The sequence below is a fragment of the Sander lucioperca genome, chromosome 4, assembly GCF_008315115.2.
Source record: "Sander lucioperca isolate FBNREF2018 chromosome 4, SLUC_FBN_1.2, whole genome shotgun sequence".
NCBI classification, from domain to species: domain Eukaryota; kingdom Metazoa; phylum Chordata; class Actinopteri; order Perciformes; family Percidae; genus Sander; species Sander lucioperca.
This window is the reverse complement of record NC_050176.1, coordinates 21,353,990-21,380,493: the sequence shown is the minus strand read 5'-3', so window position 1 is coordinate 21,380,493 and position 26,504 is coordinate 21,353,990. Positions and strand designations below refer to the sequence as shown.

At 39.1% G+C, this 26,504-nt stretch overlaps 1 protein-coding gene across 1 annotated transcript; it reads left to right on the top strand.

Annotated features, from left to right (window-relative positions):
• The first annotated feature begins 803 nt into the window (after window positions 1-803).
• col9a1a (collagen, type IX, alpha 1a) lies at window positions 804-25,921 on the top strand. The gene is made up of 32 exons (XM_031299910.2): window positions 804-1,025; window positions 1,926-2,000; window positions 2,863-2,901; window positions 3,006-3,068; window positions 6,592-6,645; window positions 6,848-6,883; window positions 7,289-7,312; window positions 7,990-8,043; window positions 8,396-8,449; window positions 8,603-8,635; window positions 9,693-9,749; window positions 9,882-9,935; window positions 10,152-10,205; window positions 10,336-10,389; window positions 11,377-11,430; window positions 11,515-11,568; window positions 11,809-11,862; window positions 12,061-12,114; window positions 12,270-12,323; window positions 12,413-12,457; window positions 12,596-12,649; window positions 12,906-12,959; window positions 14,220-14,273; window positions 17,286-17,357; window positions 19,220-19,255; window positions 19,357-19,401; window positions 20,079-20,111; window positions 22,069-22,215; window positions 22,552-22,606; window positions 22,850-23,038; window positions 24,304-24,381; window positions 25,080-25,921. Exons 1-32 carry the CDS (start codon window positions 951-953, stop codon window positions 25,283-25,285), a joined length of 2,064 nt encoding a protein of 687 aa, XP_031155770.2. The 5' UTR covers window positions 804-950; the 3' UTR covers window positions 25,286-25,921.
• Window positions 25,922-26,504: the final 583 nt, after the last annotated feature.

Genomic DNA, 26,504 nt, shown 5'->3' with positions numbered 1-26,504 from the left:
AAGCCGCCATTATGCCCATTGTAAAATCTGGGAGCAGCTAGACCCATGTGAAGCGTTCGTCCAATCAGCTGCCGGTTTTAATTTTTTGAGCGACAATAAAGATTAGTGCCGCCGGCTGTTATGGAGACGTATTAAGTCTTACACACACGCAGAACGTACGCTCAAGTCTGCGTCGCTTCGGTGCGTTCCGAGGCACCTTTTAGACCTCGGGGAGCCGACTGATCAGTCCGACTGCCTTTCCTGCTAACGGTTGGCCGTCGGGTTGGTGTGTCAGAGCCTTTAGTAACATCTCTGTGATCTTGTCTGAACTACAGCTCCCATGAGGTTTTGACACCATGTATCTCCAGATGTGTTGATGTTGAATGTTTGTGATAAACTGAAGGATGAAGTGTTCCTTTATGTGTTGAGAAAACCCTCCACTTCTTAAGCTAAATAAAGTCTTTAAAAAGCCTCTTGGACCAACTGGAATTCTAAAAAAAATAGACTTAAAATGACTGAATACGCTAAATTGTACTATTGAATATAAACTCCCTAGCCCTCCTTTTCTCTTTTAACTCCCTTTTCTAAACATTTAAAGAGCAAAAATATGTTTTACAAAAAAAAAACCTAAGGTTTACATCCTGAAGCCAGGTAAAGAACAATATCAAACAATGTTCTGTCATGGTCAATATCCACTGTACTGACATGAATCATCAACATCAAACTTGATTTAATTTCACAGTAAAGGTTATTAGGCCTACACTCCACCCTGTTTGTGCAGAGGTACCCTCCTCCTCCTGCTGCAGCGGAGCCTCAGCTTCTCATGAATAATCAGGACTTTCTAACATCCTCCCCTTCCAGCAGGCGGTGGGGTTTCAGTCAGGGGGGAGACTGACAGGTGGACCGTCCGTGAGCCCCGTCTAATCTGGGAAAAAAGGACTTTTAGCGTCTTCCTCGGCCCTGGGAAGACCATGGCTCTCTTCAGGATCGGTCGATTGTCTCTGCTGGCGATTTTACTGCAAATTGTTCTGATTTGCTCGGCTCAGGTGAGAAATAGGTGCTCTTTCTTTCACTAGTATATTCCAGGAAACATTCCTATAGATGCTAGGTCCTATAGGTATTGATAGAGAAGTTAATGTACTTAACAGTTATGTATTTTCTATGTATCCTTATAATATACTAAATATAGAATTAGAGGTGTCTGTGTGGTCCTTAAAAGTAAGTTTATATGTAAACTTTATGTGATATTAATATGAATCTCTTATGGTATCATATTGTATATTCTTATTGGCACTTTAAGTTTATTTGTGTTGCTCAGTAATGAGTAGACTTCACTATACTTTTAGCACTGATTTTTCACCACATTATCTCTATGAAAACTCAGTGTGTGTTGCTGTAGTAGGACACTTGTACTTTTTCTAGGGACTCAAATATACTTAACTATATACTAAACAATTTATAGTTTCAGTATTTCATTTTCTTAGTATCTGATTACACATTGTTATTGTTAGAGCTATTTCTAAAGTCAGTATGGGGCATGTGAATGTTGAAATTGGGTAAATTAAAGGTGTTTTTTTCAGCAACATGTTTAAATATATGCATTCAAAAACAACATAATTTACAAACGACTTCAATTCTTTTATGAAGTTGATCTAAAACTGATCCAAACTGGGTTCCCGTGCACACACCTGGCACCAATAAGGTCCAGTCAGCAGCAGTCATCCGAACACATGCGGTTACTTAGGCGGTATAATGGGACGATAATAAGAAACCAGGTTTCATTTCATGACCTTTCCCCTCACATCGTCCTAACAATGAGACTCTGTGTGAGCTGCCCTTCACACCACCACCACCACCACCTCCAGCAGCCACAGCACGGGATGATATTTAGAGATGAATTTCAGTGAGAAAAAAAACTGATTTTTTTGTGTGTGTTTGTTTTACAGAGGGGCCCGGTCGGTCCCAGAGGCCCCCAGGGGCCGCCCGGAGCAGCAGGCGTGCCCGGAGTGGATGGCATTGATGTGAGTCGCCGTTTCAGTCATAAAATTCAGTCTTCAGATGGCGTTCAAAGCTGCTACGTCCGGGTTAATCAGCTCAGTAAAGCAGGTTTTTCATTGGTTGGCACGAGGAGTTTTAACAATGAAGTCCTTTGGAAATAAAAAGGTTGTTATGTAACTTTAATCCTGACGACGTACAGGTGTGTTACACTCCCAAAAACTGTTAATGAGTGAGCAAAAAGCTGTAACAGAGCAGCTGTTATTTAAACTACAGTAAGGTCATTTTCATGTTTTAATAAAATTGGTTTCCTGCAGCACTATGGGGATTAAAAACATTCTACAACTTCTTCAAGTTTACGAAATTCTTCCAAAACCTCACCCAACAAACTCAAATAAGTATCAAGATCACACAGAAATAAGGGCTGTTTTTCTTGGTCCCTGAATATGTAACAGCCAGGATTACTAAAATCATGAGTTCAAGTCCCCCCCTCCCCCAATGAACCAAAAACAAAAAGTTAGTTGTTCAATTCTGTGTTCTACATTTCCCCCCCTCAACATTAAGGTCTAAATGCTGCTTCAAAGCCCTCTTCACACATCTAGGAATACAATTTCAGTGGGGAATATCCTGAACCATTTAAAAAATAAAAAGATGTTGAGTAAAAAAAATATTGGAATCAGGTTATTTAAATTGTAGAATTTGTAGAAAAACCCCCCAAATTCCCAGAAAAACATACAAAGGGACTTGACCTGAGTGTCCTCAACGCGAGCTAACGCCCTGTGCAACAACTAAATAATCTTATGAAAATAAATAGATTTTTCCGTTAATGGATTAAGAAAAATTGGAAATGAATATCCTCATCTGAACACGTTCTTCATGTATCTTCAGGGCGACAGAGGAGAAGACTCCACAGTGACCGGCGCACCAGTGAGTGGGCTTTTAATTTCCCCTTTCACATGCAGAAATGTGTAATGGATGCTGACTTTGTACCCAAATCAACAGTGTTAAGTGAAGTGAACTTTTGCTTCCAGGGCGCTGATGGTGATAACGGCAAAGACGGAGTTCCTGGAGCTGCAGGCCTTCCAGGCGCAGATGTAAGTGAAACAACATGTTAGGCACAGACTGGTAGGTTTTGGCATGTGGCTGGTCGAGTGTTCATCCACCAGACACATTTTAGTGGCTCGTCTCTTTTCAAGAAACTGCTAAACAAAAGGTTCTGTTGAATTTTGAATCCACCAGCTGCTTCAATCCAGTGGCTGAGAGTCTTTTTCTTCCCTGCAGGTTAAACTCTCCAACAGGAGGATGTATTGAATCTCTGTAAGATCTGAGCTATTCAGATCTGCTGCTGTGTGAGCAGTTTGTCTTAGCTTCCACTGAGTGAAAAAAAACAACATGTTCCTTGGTTAAATCAATCTGGCTATTTAGGGGAGAGTCTCGAGTGGCTTCCTGACAGAAACAGGGGTCTTTTTGTGTGAGATGGAGGGGTGTGCAGAAAGGGATCAGCTGCCCAGGGACGGCTGACAGGAGAGAACCGTATGCAGGGAAAGGTGGTGCAGAATGGACTCAGTGTGTTTGCCGTCTGGCTGTGGTGACGGTGCTGAGAACAGACGGGCAGATTCAGAGCTTCATGTGGATTGAAACTGAGAATAAGGACCAGAATTTGTACCCAGCTTGCACAAGCATGCTTTGAGGGAAGAGATGGAGAGAGTTTGTACACTATACAGTAACATAACATACACCAGAATGCAAAGCAGTGAGGAGATTGTTCTGTTTTGGGTGTGAAAGGAGAAATCCACATGGCATCTACCATACTATCTGAGGGGTATGCTTTTTGGGGTTTTTTGTTATCATTTTTTGATTGTTTAGTTTTAGGTATGTTTGATTCCCTTTGCTTTCTGATTCCTTTGACCAGGTGGATCATTTTTGGGGGTTATTTATGGAGGAGGCAGATGAGGGGAGGAGCTAATGGAAGGAAGGCCACGCCTCCTACTGATATTGAGGAAGCAGTCAGAAAACATTCAGTGTTACAAATTTGGCCTTGCTTTAGAGTTAGAGACAAAAAAAACAAACCAACAAGTAATCCAAACCATACGACGACATGGATTGTTTTATTCCTACCCGATAATACGCCCCACGTTTTACGTCCAGAGAACGTAACGGTGGCGGTTTTAAACACATCGTTAACATTGTGAAATGGATGTTTGGTTATGTTTAGGCACAAAAAACTACTTGGTTATGTTTAGAAAAAGACTGTGGTTTGGGTTACAATCAGACTTTTATTCACATTCGGTTACGCAGGTGACTGGAACGTGGCGTAGCTCCTTTTGTTCCATAAAGTTTTTTCAACCTGGACCCCATCTCCCCATACATTTGTGTCTAATAGACGATGTGACCAAAAAATCCTTGAGATTGGTCCAGTATTGAGCGAGAACGCAGTCACCCAGCTAGCGCGAGCCGCGCTGCAATGCAACCTGATAGGGCAATTGTGCACCCTTGATTTTTGTCCACTAAAAGTGATTGTTTTTGCCACTGACAGGCTCGGATTGTTATTAAAAGTGTCTGACAGCATTATTGATCTCAGGAGGTGACTTCTTGAGAGGTGACAAACAACTTATGTGAGCGTTTTTTGGGGGAGGACAGTCATGTAAAGAAATGCACACAACTATCGCCTTATCCCACCCTCCTCCCCAGACTTCACATCATGTCACTCTAAAGTTATCAATGTATTGGAGAAAGGGATGCCAAATCCTGTTTATTAGCGAGAACCATAGTCTCTCTAAGTGAGAAAGTTTTACGATGAATGCAGTTGTTGTTGAGCAGGGAAAACTGATCAGAGACTCAAAGCACCACAAGAAATGGGTCAGGTTCTATTACTGTATGCAACATATTTGATCAAATTTGGAATACAATAGTCCAAAATGGAGTTAATTTAGGACATAACTGTGGAGAAGAGAAGAGTTGTTTCTTCAGTTTGGCATTTGGTAGGTAGATACATCTGGACAGATTTGATGTATGTATGTGTGACGATTTGGCGTAATGAAGTCTGTGGATGATCTTAAATTGAGACAGTGCCTAGAGTTGGTGGTAGCATTTGTGAATTATGGGTTATCCCAAAGATAACGATCTATCTCCGTATCTAGCTTGTGTTCCCATATTTCACATTTGTCCCATAGATGAACGCAGGCAAAGGAAAGTTTCATAACTTTATTAGAAGCATCATTCCAATCATTCATGTCTTGGTTTAAGAGGATAATTCTGTTTTCTTGTTTATGACTTATTTTCATAGTTTTGGCCATCATTTCAATCAGTAATTATGACATTCTTCTTACCAAATTAAATGCAGAGATCTGGGGATAAGAGCCATCAGACATGTTGTAATGAAACCTCCAGGTTAGCCAAACATATTTGCAAGAGAAAACAAAGTCTGTGGTAAACATCCATCCCAGTTTACAGACTGACCGGTATCATTGTACACACACAGTTTTGTGGCGTAACTTGGAATTATTAATAATGTTCTTTGTGCATGACATTTTTAGGTTTATTAGCAAAGTACAAACTGAGACCCGAACCAGGCCCATACCCAGGTCTTTAAGACCGGACCCGACTAAACCTTACTGCTGTTGTTAAACCCAAAGCCAACCTGAGATAAAAAAACTATATATTTCCTTTAATTCCTTTTATTACTGATTGGTAGTTTCCTATTACAGTTACACTCACGCTCTTCGTACTTCACATTCTATAATTGTGACACATGGACACAGAGGATTGCCTCAGTGAGAGAGACATTTTCTTATAAAATTACATTTGAACATAAACAAACAGAACCCGGCCAAAGCCTGGAGCTTTACCGGAACATGACCCAAAACCCAATACTTTGTCAGGATCTGTCAGCTTCAAGTCAAATAAGCGGTTTAGATAATCTGGCTAAACTGTTGGCTTGTTTACAACCTGTGTGATCGTTTGTGTTTCTTGCCCCATGGCTTTGTTGTAGCTTGTTTATTGCAGTGTCTCTAGAAATTAATTTGATGAGTACAATAATCAAAACCGACAGAAACAAAAAGGCCAAAACTACGAAAATAACACCCAATTTGTGATAAACAGAAGTTGTCCTATAATTTGCTGATGACATGTCAGGTCAGTTTAATGGTGACCTCATCATTCCCACTCGGTCCCTGATGTTTGGTTGTTTGGTTTTAACCCTTTGCAGGCAGAATGATAAGCTATATCCCGAGGGAAATTGCTATGCAGTAGTTGCGATACAAAGTGGGAAGAGTGCAAACAGTCTAATGTATTGTAGTGGGTATACTGTACTATATATATATATATATATATATACACATATATTGGCCAGAATCGGCCTTTGGGGGAGGGGGGACCCTTATCATAGTGGGGGGTCTGGGTGTCCTCCCCGAGGGAAGTTTTGAGCATCAATGACTTCATTTCCTGTATTCGGATACACTTTTATGCACCAAATAATACCTTTATTTAGCCTATGTGAAGAAGGAAAACACACAAAAACACAATTTAAAATATATCAAAAATATAGTTAGTTATTAGAATTTGTTTACATCATAATGTGTTGGATGTTTTGTAAATGATGATGTGTCATCTTTGTAGGGACCTGTTGGACCTCCTGGAGATGCAGGCTCAGTGGGCCCAAAAGGACCAAAAGTGAGTTTAATATCGCAACATTTTATTATATTAATCTTTCTGTTGAAATGTGAGCGCTAATTCTGACACTCTGTCGGCTGAGCTGCTGGCTAAATCTTTTGGCCAACCTATAAGCACATATATTGTTTTATATATTTACTTCCTGTTGTACTCCAATATTCTTTATGTCAGATTGAACATTTCTGCTCTTGTTTGTTTTCAGGGAGACCCTGGGGCACCTGGGCCTGCTGGAGAGCCCGTAAGTTATATATTAGCTTTATATTTATGTTTTAACAATACCCAGATTACATTGATCAGTAGCGCAGATTCTGTACAGAACTTTATCCACAGAGTTGTGTATAAATTAGCTACTTAGGTGTTAGGATACATAGTTAAGGATCAAATGCACAATAATATAATCTGTATTGATAATAAACTGCTCAGTAAAGAACTGATATGATCTGTAAAAAGCAGTCTTTGTTACATAAATCTGTATATATTGTAATACTGCTGACTATATAAGTCTATTTTGTTCATCTTATGCAACCACTTACACTACTTATACACTATGTTATTACAGCTGCGGTTTAAATAATAATACATGTATATCTAGGTTTGATCAGTCTCAGTCTGACGCTGTCAATGAATGATTTCTCTCTCACAGGGTGAAGGACCTGATGGGCTGGATGTGAGTATAAACACAATATCACACTTTATACACTATGCTGGTAACTGCATGCAACATTAATCCTATAAAAATAAATCATTATTTATTTGTTGATTATAATGTGAGTGTACATTTCTGTAATTTCAAATCCACGACTAAAGTTAAAGCTTCTATAGACATAACAATAGTAATACGTTTCCTCAGGGTTGTGTTTGGGCTGTCACATTAATACTAAACATTATGAATGTAGGACTTTTACTTGATTTCTACACTGCAGTACTGCTACTTTTACTTAAGTAAAAGATCTAAGTACTTCTTCCACCACTGAATATGGCTGTATTTATTACAAGTGTCACAGCACATGGACGAGTATTACATGCTTAATAAAGTCCTGGTTATGAAGATTTTTGAAAAGGTCATAAAAGATATAGTGATCTTCCTTGTAGATGGCAAACTGGACCTCTTACAACATGTTTCCTTCCTCTTTAACATTTTTTTTAAAAAACATTTTTAACTATTGTTTGGTGAGTGTTTGTTGGATCTGACTGTATGGACTTGGAAAATGCAATTGAATGGCCCATTGAGGTAAAAAAGTGTCTGAATCTGAAAAAAATGTAATATGTATAGGTTCAAAGGATACATTTGCTACAGCGTCAGAGGCTTTATTGCAACAGATTTTTTGGGCTGTTTGTTAACAGGGTCTTCCCGGTACAGACGGGCTTCCAGGTGAACTGGGCAAAGTTGGAGCACCAGTGAGTACACTTATCATTTTAATTATGTAAAGTTTGTCATCTTTATTTATACATATTCAAGTAAACAAATTTTAGCAATAACTCTGTTTCTAGATGTCCTGAGAACGTCAGCAAAAGAACAAAGATACAGATTTTTTTTCTGTTTGGGGTCGAGATGTCTAACATTCTAAATTTTATTTACATTTTTCTAATTTGTTTAAAATCTGCGGAAAATTGGCTGAAAATCTGCGGAAAATTCTGCATAATTCTGTGTCCACAGATTCCTTGTGGCCTTGTTGATAATGATAGCTGTTGATGCTGCATTACGATTTAGTATTGTCCATACTAATAAAGACTCTTTAATCTCTCACAGGGAGCGAGAGGCAAGAGAGGTCAAGTGGGTCTTCCTGGTGTTGCTGGGCCGCGGGTAAATATCACAGCTTCTGTAACATAAGTATTATTTTACTTTCATGGTGGCAGGGGCAGCTCTCGATAAGAACCGTTAGATGCATTAATGTAAAGGTCGGAATGGAGAAGAAAAGTTTATTTAGGCTCAACACACATTGTGTTTTTCTTCTAGGGTCCTCCAGGCGTGTATCAAGGCGAGGACCTGGTAAGTTTGATCCCAAAGTAGATTAATTTACCGTATTTCCACTAGGTTGACTGCTTTAGCCTGGCGGATGGGTCTGCGAGGGGGACTCTATCACCACCACAGCAAATTCCATTCTCAATTTAACACTTTCAAGTTTCAAATCCACATGAACCACTCTTTATGTACATCGTCGTGAATTGGACTGACCGCACAGCACTTACTTAAAAAGAAAATATGTCATTTTTAAAGCTAGTTAACCTGTTACTCCAGTTATTTCCTTATACAAGCAATGTAGCATTTAAAAGGCTATTGTGCTCACTCCACATACAACGCTATAGTACATAACTTCCAGCAAACTTCATGGAGAACAATGAGGGCAAAACAGCATCACCGATCTAGCCTGGAAATCCAGACCCAAATCTGAAAGATTAAGGGTCTGGCATTGAGTAATGAAAATGGCCCAACTCGAGGGGCGGCACCAAGCATGCATTTGAAAATATGACTGCACGCAATTAGGTAACACTACGACCAATCACAACAATACACGGGGTGACGTATCCAGAGCCCCATACGCTTAACTACCAGAGGCTCTGGCCCGCCTATATCAGATACACCGATGTGATTGGTGCAGCTCGGCTACAAGGGCATGGTTAATGAGCATCATTACTCAATGCCAGAGTGACTCGCTGAGCAAATTCAAATTGTGCTCTCGTGAGCACTCTGGATTTCCAGGGTATCACCAATCTGTTTTAACCGAATATTCTCGGTAATATATCTGCCTGTTTTACTGTCTCTGACCAACCGGTGGTATCGTGAGCATATGAAGCCTCGAGAAATGAACTCTTTTGGGAACCAATTTGCTGGAAAGCTTCAACGTTTCACGAGGCTTCATCTCACTATCACTGCCTTTTAGAAAAAAATAAATTTCATAATTATCAGTGATCAATTTGTTGTAAAGAGGCAAAACAAATACATTTATTCATTTGCTCTTAATGCTAGCTCAGAGGGTCACTGGACAGTGGAGCCCCCTGGTGGCAGGGCTCTTCCATGACCTCAAATAGGCTGTTGTGTTTTTCAGTGTCCTAACGCCTGCCCTGCTGGTCTCAATGGACATCCTGGTCTCTCCGGCATGAAAGTGAGTAAAATGTCACTGATGCTGCTATTGTTTTCTCTCACTTCAGCTGCTCGGTAACACTTTTTGCATGTTTTGCTAAATGCATTTTATAGATAAATTTAACTGTACATGTTCCTACCTGTCTGTCTGTAGGGCCACAAAGGAGCTAAAGGTGAATCTGGTGAGCCCGGAAGACAAGGACACAAGGTAACATCCTTTCCTCTCACACTGTGCAGCCGCTATATCTATTCCTGCAACAGATAACATGCAAAGACATTTTTTTCTATATTCTAAGTGTCTAGAATAAAATCTTTTAATTTAAATATATACAATATATATATATATATATATATATATATATATATATATATATATATATATTGTATATATAACAGGATGACAAAACTTACGGTTTTCTTTCAGGGAGAGGAGGGCGAACAAGGGCCCCTGGGTGAAGTTGGATCTCAAGGACTACCAGTAAACTATTTCACCATTCTCTCTCAACTCGCTGTCACAATAAAAGTTCTATCGACATGCTTCAAGCGAGTCAAACATATTAACATGGGACATTTCTGTCTCTTCTCCTCTGTCCGCTGAGTAATTTTAGGGCCCAGGTGGACCAAGAGGCCTCCAAGGAATAATTGGCTCCAAAGGTGACAGGGTAAGAGCTCACACGGTCAATCACACCGCAGACGAGTCTCATCGAGTCGTAAACAAAATAAATAAAGAAATGTCCATTATGTTTAAACCCACAAGAGATTTTTACAGAGTAAATAAAAACACAGCTATATATATATACACACTCCACAAAATGGCTAACTATCAATTATCCAATCAGGACAAGACACATTATGGCCGACCTAACAAACTTCCAACAAAGTCATTTCAAAATAAAAGCTCATTAAAACAATGCAACCATGCAGTCACGAAATATAGTCAGAGCGCATTAAAACCTAAGGAAATGTGAAAAAACTCATGAAACAGATACATAACTCTGTATTAATAGGTTACTGTAAAACTCTAATGCTCAACACTTATTCATTCTCTTCTGATGTAGTCATCAACAGTTACCAACTCTCTAATCTAATGACTGCATCTGCACTGAAATAAAAAACATGTACACATACTCTTTTGGATTGAGGTTGAATGTGTGTCTTGACGTACATTGACTACATTTTTATATCATTTAATTAAAATATGTTATAAAAAATAAGACTTCACTCGCTCAACTCACATAGAAAGTTAGAAAACTTTGAAGACTGGGCGCTGGATCCTTAATGTGGATGATGATATATAAAGGTGCTTTTTTATTGCCACACGGACGTTTCGGGCAGCACCCTTCCTCAGCGTGTCAAATTGAAAAATATCAATACACACTCAAAAATTGAGGTACGAGACCAGAACATTTTTTAATAGGCCAGAAATGGACCTTTTGACTAATCTGAGGGTACAAAATAAAAGAGAAGGGTATACAATTATCTTTCAAAAGGGTACATCTCCTGCGACAAGCATTTGTACTCTTTCAGGTACACAAGTATGAGTGTGTAGAAGTACTGTCCTAAGTACCTTTTATAATTTAAATATGCTAAAAATTCTTGAATTGATTCAACTTTTACTGACTACAACGATTTCCCGTCTCCACAAAAAGGGACCTCGTGGGAAACCTGGTGATGGAGGTCCTCAGGGAATCCAGGGACATCCAGTAAGTCTGCATCTATGTCTCACCTCTGTTGACCCCCTTCTTGTTATTTAGACATAAATACTGATAATATGACATTTATTTTAGGGTGATATGGGTCAAAGAGGAGCCATAGGTGAGCTCGGGCCAGCGGGAGCGCAGGTAAGATTTTTCAGATACACAAACCAGACCAAAAGTAACAACAGTGACACAATTTAGCAGCTGTAAACTTATGACTTGTGTACCAGTTTTTGCTGTTAAAATCCTGGAAATAAATCAACAGACTTAATGAAATTACTTGTTTTTAATGTCACTGGTCCTTTTGTTTCTCCGTCCAATGTTTTCTTTAGTATGTGTTATAAATTTAACTTGTTTCTGTTTCCTTCTTTGTTTTATTTAAAGGGCGATCGGGGTCCACCTGGAATCCGAGGAGTGCCAGGGCCAAAAGGAGAGCCTGTGAGCACCGCTTCATCTTATCAATCAATCAATCAATAAATACATCCCTCTTCCAACCTAACTACTGTCCTCCTGCGTTATACCTATCTCCAGATCCAGCCAACACATCTTATTCTTGTTTGAAGTGCTTCCTTCATTTAAAGAGAGACATATTTGTGTAATTATCTACGATAACCCCTTCATGTATCTGGCCAACAGGGCCTCCCTGGTCCAGATGGCCGTGAGGGAATACCCGGGCTGCCAGGATCAATTGTAACTATAATATCTATTTTTATTTTACATTTTTCACAGAAGTGTGATTTTTAGTTTTGATTGTGAAGTGTGCTTTTAGATAGAAAGTCCTCAGTCTAAATCTAAAGACAAGTCCTTAAAAAGAACTTGACAGTTTGTTTCTGTGGTTTTTTTAGGGTCTTACAGGGAAAAATGGGGCTCCAGGTGATGCTGGCCTACAAGGACTTCCTGTAAGTGTGACCTCTGAGCCCAAAGCGTCTCTGATTCATCATTAACAGCGTGAGATTTGTTGATGTTTGATATAATTTTCTTCATGTAGGGTTTGCCAGGCGCTTATGGCCATAAAGGAGTCAGTGGTGCAGTGGTATGATTACAATTTTATTCAGTAACACTATAAATAACGGATATTTCCACTACTACTACTATTACTACTATTACTGATGGCCAGATTGTACATTTCAAAATAAAATACACTGCACTGTTTTTCTCTTTTTGTCACCAGGGTAACCCAGGTGATCCAGGTGTTGTAGGAGTGATGGGGTCTCCAGGGAAACAAGTAAGTTTGAAGCAAGTTCAGACACATCTTTTGTGTTACAATAAAGTTAATTTAATTGTAAAACAAGAGCCTCGGAGTGAGTATGTTAAAGTACATTAAACTAACTGAGAAACACCAACCAGTTAACTGGTTTGAGGTATTTTAAGAACTGAGAAATTTCCTCAACTCATAAAATAATCAACAAAGCTTTTCTTGAAGTACAAGACAAAAGCCGATGCCATTGACTGAAATTATTTGATGTCTTATTTGTTTCCAGGGCGAGCGTGGCGAGCAGGGAGAGGTGGGACCAGTCGGACCCAGAGGAGGACCAGTGAGTCACCTGCATCTACATTTCACTTAAAGCTGAGAGACACAGTTTTCTCCCTGAGACAGGAAATATATGAGTCCCACCTTCCTTTTCTTGCACTTCCTGCCCCAGCACTTGTCACTCATCCCAAAAGCTTCCAAGGCAGATCTCTGTGTCCAGTAGGCCAAACATGGCACACTCACAGGACATGGCACAAGCCTTCCAAAAAAAATTAAATCACAGGCAGATTGTTAAACAAATGCACAGACTGATACTCGTTGCAGTTAGTTGTCATTATTGAATGTCAAAGGGTTGCATATTGTAGCCTGTGTAAACCTGGTCAAAGTCTGATTGAAGGAGGTTTCTAAGACCATGCAAAACATTTTTCTGAAGGGCCAAAGTGAAGGCTGAGTCAGATTCAATCACATCATTTATCTTTCATTTCCAAGATTGAAAGTAAAACCGACTTAAGCAGGAGGATCAACCAGATCAGTGAAAGAAGTACTCCACCTTCGTCTAATTCATTTTTACCCCTCCTGAACATCGACCAGAACACGTACAGTCTGCTGCACAGTTCAGTGTTTTACATCATGCATATTGCAGTTTTTTACATTTCTGCATCATCTAATACATAAAATATGAACGGAGTAACAAATTATGATGCCTATAACTGCCACAGAACGAAATTTAGCACACCTAGCACAGAAAACAGTGTGACATAAAAACTGCCACATAAAAGCCATAAAACATACTTACAGTTGCTCATAATGTGGCAAAGCTGTTTTTAAAATAATTTCCTGGTTATTGTCTACAATTAATTATTACATTACGGAAAATACTATTTAATATGGAATAAAACTATGTTTTACTAGTATGAAAATGAACAAAAAAGTCAAACTGCATTAGCACCTCAAAATCGCAAAATACTTCTTTACATTTTGCGGCATTTTACAGTGATGCCACACAACAAAAGAAACATTCTCCTTTCCTTCATCCCTTTATCCTGTCATCCCGTAATCCCTCACCCTTTGTCCCTCAAACCTCATCCTTTCATCCAGACCCTTAATCCAATTCTCTTACATCATCTTTTGTCTATTGTTATTGCCGTAGTCTTTGTTAGTGAAAATAACATTAAACATTCATATCTTCACAAAATTCATCAGCCATTTGTCTGGGCAGCGTAGTAAAGTTAAACAAAATATTTCTTTCCATTGAGCTATTATGCATTTAGGCATCTATTTGTGCTTTCTATCCAGATTTTACCTTTTTTTCTCTCTCTTTTAGGGTGCAAGAGGAGAGAGAGGGCCTGACGGGCCTGCAGGATCACCAGGACCCAGGGTAAGACCTGAGAGAGAGGCTGTTTAACATCAGGGATAAAATGTCATCCAAACCTTAACGATCCATCTCACCAAGTTTCTTCAGACTACATTTGTTTTTGCTGCATTAAAAGTTACAGTGGGAGAATGATGAACCTTCAACATCAGCTGGAAACACAGATAATAGAGTGTGATTCCCAGGAAAACAAAGTGAGAAAGAGTCAAACAGTGTTCAGTGTGATTATCCCAACAGTTTGTTGTGATGTGTACAGAATTAGGGAAAGGTCAGACCAGAATAGGAAGTTTGGGGTGTGTTTGTATGTCACAGGTCAAGTTTAGTTTGAGCGAGGCAAGATCAATTCCCGACTACCTGTGTGTCTTCAGTCCACGTGGCAGTAACACATAATAATACACACAATAATTATGGTGGATGGTGAGCAAGACAAAGAAAAACAGGCAACTTAAAGGAGAAGATAATTAGAAGAGGAGGTGCTCTGCATGAAAGGAAGCTTTCATTTCAGATGTATTTTAAAACCAGGTGTGAATATATAAAGCTGCTTCTTTTTTATCAAGTCGCAGTCTAGATAAAAACACTAACTATATTAAAAACTGTTAGTTAGCCTTTTGTTCATTTTGAATAAACAGAACACTTCCGATTCAAAATAACATTTTCCATAAAAAGAGAAACTTAAATAGCATAATATTAAATATAAATAAGTAAGTAATTATATTATAGACAGTAAAATAAAATAAATGTAATATATATATATATATATATTATTATTATAATTTTTTTTTTTCTCCATTTTAAAGCAATTACATGTTTGGCTTTTAACAGAGAAATTAATTAGGGTTATGTTTCCTTACATTTACAGGAAAATATTCAGGGTATATGCTGTATGTAATAGATAAAAGCCACATGTTAATGCTCAGTATTAAATAAATGGTTCCATATATAGCCTATTAAATCATCAGTCACAAGTGCATACTGTATGCTACATATCAACATTTTAAAAGTGCTGTAGGTAGGAATGCAAAGATCCAGGACTTAGCCAAAAAATGTGAACATCGACAACTTCTCAGTCCATTCCCCCTTTCTGCTAAAGCCCAAAACGGTCTCCTAAGCCCCTCTCCAAGGGAGAATGAATGCGTGTGCATGAGCAGTGATTGACACGCAGTTAAACAACGCCCCTGGCCCTGATTGGTGCATCTGAACAGGGAGATGTAGATTTTTGCTAATTGCATTACAGGATGTAGGTGGTGCCAGTGGAGCCTGATTTTTTTTTAAATTACCTGCTTCATGTAGTTCTACTCGAACATAGGGGCAGTTTCAGCAAATATGACAGAAAGTTAGTTTTATAAGTCTTACCTACTGCATCTTTAAGTACATCCTTCAATTTCCAGAACAAATAAAGAACAATAGGTTTAACCGTAATTTGATGCAAAGAAAAGTCTCAAAAACCTCTCAGAAAGAGCATGGCCCCAGTACAGAACCCTGTGGTACTCCAAACATTAAGTCACACATCTCTGTTAATTAGGTTTATGTTATGTTGAAAGAAAAAAAGTAAGAAAAATCAACAAATCAATTAAAAATTGTTGATTTTGAAGAAGGTGTGTGGTCAACATTTTGTAGACTAGTGATACTTCATGATGCTCATGAAGCCAAGACAAATGTGATTATTTACTGTAAAACCTTAAAAATAAGGGCTGTATGGACTGGAAACAGCTAATCAAAATTTTACATTCAATAAGTATGATCCTTTGCTAGATATAAAGAATTCTCAAACTTTCTGTTACACCTGCAGACATCAATCCTGACACGATTGTGTAAGAAAATTGTATATCTTAAGACCGCAAACACCAAATTTCTTTTCCCAGTGAAACCATAGCTAACAATTAATTATTATGACCTCAACGTTGGGTGAAAATTTCGCCGTTATTTTGTATTTAAAGCAGAAAAGGGGAACAACATCAGACCGTATTTGGTATTGAGGTAATCCAAAAGTAACTGTAATCAAGTAACGCTACTTTAATATTGTGATACTTGGACTAGGTTACTGATTACATTTTTTAACAGGTAATTAGTAATTTTATCGGAATACATTTTTTAAAGTAACCCTCCCAACCCTGGTCAAATCTATCCATAATGGTTTCTGAGTTTCTACTACCAAAGTTAAAAACCTTCTCTTATATTTGTGCTAATTAACTGTGAAGAAAACAACAGGATTATAGTAATACTCTTATGGGAATAGAAGAGAGCACGGATGAATCGAGAAACACTGAAAGATATATTTTGATGAAACTAATTTCAAAAGATAGTAATCTCTACGTGATTGACAGTCCAGGGCCGAAGTGCCAGTTGAACCTTTCTGCTTAGCTCTGCGCTGCTGTATAACTTGTCTCTATCAAACTAAGAGATCAGGGCTCTGAAATACAAAGCGAGCAATCAGTGTTCATAAATACTATCTCCTATCCTGAATGTATTATTCAACACGAGGATCATTCACCAACATAAACCTTGTATCTGGAAACTGAAGTCTCGTGCTAGGCTTTTATTAAAGAGTGGCAAATCTTTATGAACTTCTGTCCCTGCAGTTAAGTCTCTAATTCGCCGGTGAGCGGGTATGAATGGCCTCTTGTTACAGAAATCCGAAGGCCCAAGGGGTTTTTCTGCAGCTCAGGGGGGGATTCAGGGCAGGAAAAGAAGCTGAGAAGCCTTGAAAGAGCTCTCTGTTCCCCAGGAATGCCTGAAACCCATCGCCCACTGTACACTACAATCAGTACCACCACACACACCCAAAAACATGTGAGGGAGGGTGGATGGTTGGATGATTGGGTGGGGGGGGGGTCCTTCCAGCCTTACTGTTCAGATGATGTGAAGCTGAAAATGTTTTCATTTCTTCTGTGGATGTGGTCAGGTTAAGGTGGGGGAGGGGAGTTTTTAAGCCTCACATAGTCGGTCTTGTGTTATGATTCTGAGTCTACATTCTGTGCATTTAACAGTTTATTTTTTTGTGTGTATGTGTTTTAACAGGGAGTCAAAGGAGACCCAGGATTTCCTGGGCTTCCTGGCCCTGCTGGTTATCGTGGGGAGAAGGGCGACAGGGTGAGAGACACAAAATGACAGAAACACACAGATTAACTTTAACAGTGAAGCCAAAAAATCCGGAGTGAATACGTGCTTAGTCTCACATTGTGCCAGACCTATCTCCACAGTGCTGTGGAGTAAAGTCTGGCCACACCACAGATATTTTGGGGTAGGAGAAAAAATGCTCTGGGTTGTTTGCCTTTCTTTAAACCAATCGTCTTGGGCGGTGTTAAGCTTCGGATGGAGCGACGGTGGTTCTGCAAAATAGTCTCGGGAAGGAACTTTGGACCCTGCAAAAGAAAATGCCACATAAAATATTAAATGAAGTTAACTGTTCACACAATACAGTAATGTGAGCTATTTAAATTAGCTGGATACATGGTTAAACCTCATTAGCTCTTACCAGTGTATCACCGTGTATACTTTGTCCACAGCAATCATACCAATCGGTCCCAAAATGTCTCAGTTAGAGAGGAAATGCCGCAAACATATTCTATATATATTCTATATAAATCTTTACAATCATTCCCCAAAAGAACCAAACAGGCCTGTCTTGTTGCACAATCCAAATTTTCTTCAAAACTTGCCATTTTCAGTGTGTAGCTTGCTAGCTTGAAGTTTGTTGTTGCATTTTGTCAGTTCTATATAATGAGCTTGTTTTCAAATGTACCTTGGCTCAGATCACAGAAATACAGTTGACAACAAGAGGGTGTCGGGGAGGGTTGGGTGGAGATCACTGTTGTTGTGTGCTTGTTATCTATTAAATAGCAATAAAAAAGGTAGTTTTAGTCGTATGTATTGTTAAGCTTAAAGCGGCTACAAGTGATTTCATAATAGTTTCACAATAAAAAACAATTTATCGAAATATAATGTGAAAACAATGTGACAATGTAAAGTAGGCACTAGTAGTGATTAACCTACAGAGAATTATTAGCTGCAGCTCCTATCAGCTTTATGCAGCTTTAACATGAGTTTCAGCTCATTCTTTATCTGTCCGGTTCCAACTCTCACCTTTCTCAATAGCGTCGTTTTCAGAGAAAAAAAGCTGTAAAAAGCCAGTGTACTCTACCTGCTCAGCAGCAAACCGCGGAACAGAAAATAAAATCTGATTCATGGTTCTGCGGAGGCTCCATGAAGAGCTTTCGCCGTAGCCTACGTAAGTGGCCTGAAGTTTATACTTGTGCATTGGTGACATGTAGTTACATTTTTTGAGAGGTGCACGTCAGGCTTTGATTTAGGGTTGGTATATCCACGTACCTACATACGTACCCACTGCGTCGATTTAATGCAGAAGCATAAATTGGCATTAACTGGTGAATAAAGTGGAGCATTTAGAAACTAAAGAAACAGATACTTCTCTTTGTTGGTAGAGAGCAAAAACATCTAAAAGAGCTAAAATATAGGATTTTAGATCACGTGGACACAAACAGAAAGACTCCTAATAAATCATCGTTTTGCTCTGTAACAGCTGGATATGTAAAGAAGCAACTGTTTGCTAACATGTTCAACATATCAACTCAAAAGTTGATGACATGCCAATGTTGTGTTCACTACTTGTTTCTGCTGCCCCCATGTGGCCAAAAAAAAACAGTTTAAAGAATGAATTTGTCATTCCAAATATTGACACAAAACATCAGCCGTTTTCGAGTGTGAGGAGCCCAAAATGATCGAATCCAAGTGAGCAGTCTCATTTCTGAATGTATGAAATAAAAATTGAATCAGTTGGAACATGGCCAGATCAAATCTACACCAAAGTTATCACCAATTTTCTTTGACTTAACTGAATATTTAGAACATGTGAAAATGCCGTAATAGTTGTACTGTAAAAAAAATATGAAGTAGTTTCAGATAATCATTATTATTATCAACTTTTTTCTCAGGGTGCAGTAGGTCTCAATGGTCCAAAGGGAGACCAGGTATGTTACATGAATTGTAATATTACATCTAGCTATTAAAACTCAGATTACAGTGTGTTGAACATTAAGTGCCAAAAATCTGTCATGCATTTTTATTTCAGGGAGGTGCAGGTGCTGAAGGAACACCAGGAGATGCCGGAGACCTGGTGAGTGATTGACGACTGAAACACCTGCTTTTGACTGAAAGAAATCAGCCTATCAGTGTGAAACCTAGATCTGGAAAGTCTGAAAAAGTCTGGAGAAGTGAAGCCTCAAATGTGTTGTGAGCAATCATGTAACAACAACAATATCAATACAATATCAAATTATTAAGAGCTATATGCTGGTACTAAGATAAGATAGGATAGGATAGGATACAATACGATACGATACGATACGATACGATACGATACAATACGATCAGATATGATACGATACGATACAATACAATACGATACGATACGATACGATACGATACGATACGATACGATACGATACAATACGATACGATAACATAAACTTTATTGCTCCACAGACTGGAGAATTCTGCTTGGGCTAACACCCATTTTACAGCCATTACCAGTTAAAACATCCATACAAACATCCATACAGAGATGTTTTTGAACATACGACACATTCCTAAAAACACCACTAGGCAAAGACAGGGAAAACATACACACTTAAAAAAACACCAATCCTTCAGTAAATTAAGTAAATGAATTTATAGAAATAAAACCAAAGAGATCCTCACAATTCCGTCCTGACTGTGAGATGGAGAAAAAGTGTAGGAACATATCCATTTCCATGTTCATGTACAATTATTGACCTATCTTTTCCCTCACAGGGTGAACAAGGAGAACCAGGAGAGAAAGGATCGGTATGTTCACCTACACAAAACATCATATGTCTCAGAAGGTCCTTATTGTTTTACTGATATAATTCCCATTATTGTTTACGTCCTGCAACTGTTTAAGGAGCATAATCAGTTTCTTTACTGCAGTTTGTACTAGAGCCCGACCGATATATCGGCCGGCCGATATTAGGCATTTTCCAAACCATCGGTATTGGCATTTATAATGGCCAATAAAAAATAAATAAATAAATAAATTTAAATATTCATTCATCAGAATCATTTATAATGACAAATGATTGTGATATTTGAATATAAAAAAAAAAAAAAACGTGTTCTGAGTATTGGCATTGCATAGTTTGTCCATCAGAGGGCGCTCTACAATGTCCCTGTTGGCAATACACTTGATTTTTTTGTTGTTATTGTCTTTCTGTTCAAAGGACTTTAAGTTTCATATCTTAAGTTACACATTTCTGGATTTTTTTTTAAATATATATCGGCCGATATATCGTAATATCGGATTTTTGCAACTGTTTAAGGAGCATAATCAGTTTCTTTACTGCAGTTTGTACGTGAGCTTTAACAGTGAAGCGGCTGCAAGACATTTTGAGTCTGCCAAAAAAAGCTGATGCATCTTAATAAATGTATTGTCTGGATTTGGTAATTGTTTGGCAGCCAAACAAAAAAAAACAATTTCAAACAGCAGTAACTCCTAATCGACACATTTTCCTTCTGGTTTACAATCCCTCCTCTCCCTTCGACTTTTATATAAATAACTGCTGACTTTGTTGCTTTCTTACATGTTGTCCCTTATCGCACGAATAAATCAGATGTTTAAATTAGTTTCCCCACCTTTAAAAGGTGTTCTTGAGTTACCAGTGTGTACCCTACGTGTTGTAATAATCCTAAATAGAGGAATGCCAACTACGTCATGCCCTATGGTCCTGTGATAAGGTCCATGATAACCTATGTCGGATTGCAGGGACCAGGTTCCATTCAGCCCAAGATTATTTGTTCTAGGAGATGGATCAATCCTAAGTGGAATAGATAAGCACATAAGAAGTTGGGCCCAAAATGGGGCGACGCCTGCGAGCTAGTTCAGGCAGCCAACTCGAGCTGCACTGAGTACACACACGTGACATGCTTCACTCTCTGTATCATTTACCAAACACACCTCCTCAATTTGTCTATTTAAGCTGCACAAATTCCCCATCTCTGCCTTGTCAATGCTGCTGCTGCCTTGCACCTGTTTCGCTGCCCGCTGTTAGCCACCCCACCACCCCCCAGCATCCACCTGCAGGCTCCAGCCCGGGGGAAGCTACTTTGTTATCACTTCCCAATATCTCATGTAAACCCATACTGCGGGGAGTGATGAGGTCAGAGTCTGGCCGCCAAACACAATGTTCTGCTGTTATAATAAACATTTCAAACGTGAGTTGTCTGACTGAATTAGTTTAATGATAGCCAGACAGATTCTTTTAAGAGGATGGAAGAATGAAGGGCTGCCGTCAATCCAGGAGTGGGCTTGTGAGATGGCTAGGGTGGTGGTGTTTGAAAATATGTCATATAAACGGTTTGCCAGATTAGATGTCAATACTACAAAATGGGGAAAGTACTTGAGCTTTTCTGGAGGGCTCCTAAGAAGCTTTGTACTGTGGAGAAACGTGTATGATGGTCGCATGGTGTTGCCATTTATACATATGTTTATTTGGTTTATGGTTTATTGTCTATTGTGTTACTATTTTGTTGAATGGTCTTGAATCTTGTAGTTACTGTGTCATCTTTTCTTGCTTTTTGTCTGGGTGGGTGGTGATGACGAGGGCGGGGTTGTGCATGTTCGAGTTGTATGTTTTGTATGTTATATATATTTACATATATATATATATATATATATATATATATATCATAGTTAATATATAGTATAGGACATAAAAAAAAACAATCACTCTAAATATTAGTATCTACCTGCTGCTGCTGATTACAGACAGGCCCACCAGGAGAGACAGGAAATAAAGGACCAGAGGGCGGCCGAGGACAGCAGGGGAAAGAGGGCAAGGCTGGCCAACCGGGACCACGCGGCATGCAGGGCGACATGGGCGTACCAGGCCTGCCGGGGACGCAGGGACCAGCGGTGAGATGTTTCAGCTACGAACTATTGGGAGACCGTTTTTTTGCTGCTTATTGTCCAGCTTGTTCCCTCTACTGAAGGACAATCGCGGTTATTTTGAACCATCAAGTTATGGTAAAAGTAGGAAAATAAAGTGTTCAAAATGATCCTTCCTGCTGTTATTCGACAAAATTAGAGTTTTTTATGGGTGGTTTTTCCATAAGCATTAGTTTTATGGAATTAAATATATTTGGTGTGCTGAGGCAACACCCCAGGGCCACGTTTGCATGTGATGTTTGCTCATAAAATTGCTGCATGGACAAATGGCTCATCGCTATCAACAATCTTTGTTTTTTTCAGGGGAAATCACCAACAGATACACACATTAAACAAGTCTGCATGAGGGTAATGCAAGGTAAGTGTTTGTCACCTTCTTACCAAACTCATTCTGTTCGTGTTCTATCCTTTATACTGTTTTTAAATCTTTTTTTGACTGATGCTCACCTACTTTATCACTTAATATAAGTAGTAGGCAAAGTAAAGCAGTAGCTCCTTTAAAAGGTGTAAACAGCACGGACTGAATCTTTAAAGTTGCTCTGGACTGGAGTGTCAGCTTCTAAATATAAATGTCAAACATGTCCTCCTGTGTCTGTCACAGAGCAGCTGGCCCAGCTAGCAGCTAGCCTGAGCAGGCCTGACTCAGGCATCTCTGGGCTACAGGGTCCCCCCGGCCCACCTGGACCTCCAGGTCCCTCCGGAGAGAACGGTTTCCCCGGACACACCGGATCACGAGGCCTTCCCGGTCTGAAGGGTCCAGCTGGGCTTATGGGTCGCAAAGGACCCAAAGGTGAGACTCAGATCAGCAGTTCTACGACCGTATGGTTATGTGACTATAAGGTTATTAGAATGAATCCCCCCCACTGTCTTGGAACACCAAGAATAAATAAATCAACCAATGATAATTTACTGTTTAGGAGCAATATTTGTTTTCTTTTCTCCACCAAGTCACACACACAGAAGAAATTAAATGTATTATTGATTTCTTTGTCACAGTCTTCATAGTCTATATCGAATTATCGTGTGTAGTAGTAAGTGAGTGAGTAGCCCCAGAATTCAAGTTTGACTCCTCCCCTGACCCATATTCAAGAGGGAAATAGGAGGCTGTTGGTATGAAGGAGTACTTCTATCTGTATCTAAATGCTTGCTCTTGGGGGAATTGTTGGGTCTTAGTAAATTATAGAGTGTGGTATATACCTAATCCATCTGTAAAGTGTCCTGAAAGAACTCTTGTTATGATTTGATACTATAAATAATATTGAATTGAAATTGAAATTGAATTGTTACTCCTGACACGTGGACATCTGAGACGAGAGCCTGAGGGCAAGAACTGAAATTCAACCCTGATGTTAATGACAAAAATCATCGCAAATGTGAGATATACAGATTTTATATCTGTACTCAGATGATGTGATGTGAGAGATTGGTCCTGGGAGGGAAAAAGTTAATCTGCAGATAGAATGTGCAGATCTGATTCTGTGAAAGTCAAAACTGTACATCTGTTAGGTACATCTGTTAGGATTGCTCGAATATGGAAAATAATCATAATCACTATATATTGATAAAATCAATCATGTTGCATTTATTGAACTTAAAAAAACAAACAGTGAAACAGTTAAACAATTTAACAGTGAAAACACTTTTTTTTCCTCATTCCTAACACAAGACAAAATAAGAGTTTACTTGCAAAACGTAATGTGCAAATAATCGTTTTTCCTGTTTTTTGCGATCATTAGGAGCCCAAATCGTAACATTTTGATTAATTACACAGCCTTAACATCTGTAGACTAATCATCTGTAAATACTTGAATAAATTAATAATCTAAATTGTGTGGCTTTCTTCTGGCCAGGAGCTAAAGATGTCATGTTTTTTTATTTCATGTGTTCTTATTTATATCCTGTTCTGACCCACTTCCCCCTCAGGGACCAATCAGGTTCCTCTTAATGTTAATGAACGAACAGATGAGGTGTGAAGTCTGAGCTTGAACTCTAGCTAAATATGCCAACTTCAATTATGTGTAGACTCTTGGTGATGATTATGTTTTCTCTCTGCAGGTGACCAGGGCGACAAAGGGGACAGAGGACCCACAGCTAGAGGAGATAAAGGAGCACCAGGTGCCCCCGGTCTACCAGGTAAATGACTCAGTATGACTAAGAAATCTGGGAAACACTATACAATAAGGGTACATTAATTAGCATTACTTAATGCATTAATAAGCATTAATTAACCGTTAATTACAGTTAAATAAGTGCGCGATCACGGAAGGCTTGTATCATGTGGACGTGCTGACAGTGTTGTCGTTTCTTAGAATTCCTCATGGGGGAGACAGAAACTACGCACTATAGCTTTAACATGAATTAGTAAATATAAATCAGCCTATTTGTGAAAAAACCCACTGAGGATAGGCTTACTTGCCTAAAGGTAAGTTAGTCACTAAGGTAGCCATCCACAGATACAGTTCATAAGGATTCATTCTGCTAGATTTAAGTTTACCATTAAAACATGATTTATAAAAACATGCAAACAATTATTTAATAGCTTAGTATTCTGTACACTAAAAAGGTATGTATAAATGCTTTAGGCCGCAAACACGATAATGTAGGCCCAGTTTAATAGGCAACTCAATTTTATACAATATATGTAGTAAGGGGTCCCTGCTCCATCTCTCTTTCAGTTAAGGGGTCCTTGGCTTAAAAAACATTGAAGACCCCTGCACTAGTGTGAAAGAAGACATGTTATGGAAGAAAAATAGCCCTAAATCTCCCCAAAAATGGGGTTTTTTTTATGTCTCGCATTAACTTGTATTTTTTTCCTTTGACTCTTCTCTCAGGTGAACCCGGTCGACCGGCTTACGGCCAAAACGGTCGTGACGGAGAAAGGGGACCTCGTGGTGTTCCCGGTCTAGTCGGCAATCCCGGGCCCTCCGGTCCCGCCGGCATGACTGGTTACTGTGAGTCGTCACAGTGCGTCCTGTCCATTGTGGAGTCGCCAGTTTCTGTAAAGGACTCCAGCATGAAGGGCCCCAGTGACATGTGAAGAGGGCCCGAGCAGAAAACTGAGAGACTGGAAGAGAAACCATCACTCCATGGAAGATCTGTCCATGTTTGTTTTTTTGTTTGTTTTTAATTTGGTGAGCTCGTTTGGAAAGTCATTTTGGTCTCTTGAAGCCATCTTTGTGGTTATAAATTGACATGAAGGTGGACACTGAGCAGCAAACATCAGCTTTTGAAACTCCTTTACATAAAAAGTTTCATTTTACCTCACTTTTTGCCATCTCTGTACTATCAAATTAGAGGAATTAAGAACTCACTGTGTTTGTGCAAACCTACAGTACCAGCCACATTTCTATCCAAGCAACAAGACGAGTCTGAAAGTTATTCTGTATGTTTATGTAAATGTGTCAATATGCAAATTATACAGCTGGATGACGTACATTTTGTTTGTGAGTATCTTTGTTGTGTACCCACTTTAATCCACCCCGCTGTGCCTTTTCCTCCAAATGTAGGATATGTTTGATAATTTCATGTCATGACGACTGTTGTTTTTGTGATTGGAGGGTGGCGATGTGTGAAAACCTCTATGGCAGTTTTATATGACTTCTTATTTATTATATCAAGGTTCAAGGTGACATCTTCGAGTTGTACAAAGGAGGAAATAAACACATTTTGATAACCTCTTGCATGTTTTGTATGGACGAGCAAGGCCAAAAAAAAATCAACAGCTTTAAGACATTAACTAATGCATTCATTTTTTAAGGGCCAATGCCAAAATAAGTTGTCTTCAGACTTAAGTGGTCTTTAAATTTGACCATTTCCTTGGCAGTCAAGTATTAAAGCTTTAGTGCGTAACTTTTTTATAATAATGAACGTCCGTTACATTCAAGCCATTGCCAAATGAGTTGATACAAAGCTAATTAAGACTATCAGCTCCACACAACTCTCTCTATCTCTCAGTATGGCTCAGTATGTTCAGAAGATTGGGTAATCTGGTGACTTTCCAGAAGCTCGAATGAAGATAATTACCTCTTCTGAAGAGTGCGTGATCACGGAAGGTTTGCGTGATGTGTGTCATGTGGATGCAACGACAGTTTTGTTGTCATTACTTAGAATTCCTCATGAGGGCGACAGAAACTACGCACTATAGCTTAAAAGGTGCAATATGTAATACTGACAGCTAGCGTTTAAAATAGTTACTGCAGTCCCAATTCAAAATACTGGAGAGAGTCGTCTCCCCCGCCCCCTCCTCCCCAGACTTG

What these genes read in the sequence shown, in the direction of transcription:
- col9a1a (XM_031299910.2), top strand. Translation starts at nt 951, where the DNA reads ATGGCTCTCTTCAGGATCGGTCGATTGTCTCTGCTGGCGATTTTACTG. An exon ending in TCGGGCCAGCGGGAGCGCAG is followed by an intron (nt 11,569 to 11,808) that starts GTAAGATTTTTC and finishes TTTTATTTAAAG; the next exon opens with GGCGATCGGGGTCCACCTGG. An exon ending in CCGGGCTGCCAGGATCAATT is followed by an intron (nt 12,115 to 12,269) that starts GTAACTATAATA and finishes TGGTTTTTTTAG; the next exon opens with GGTCTTACAGGGAAAAATGG.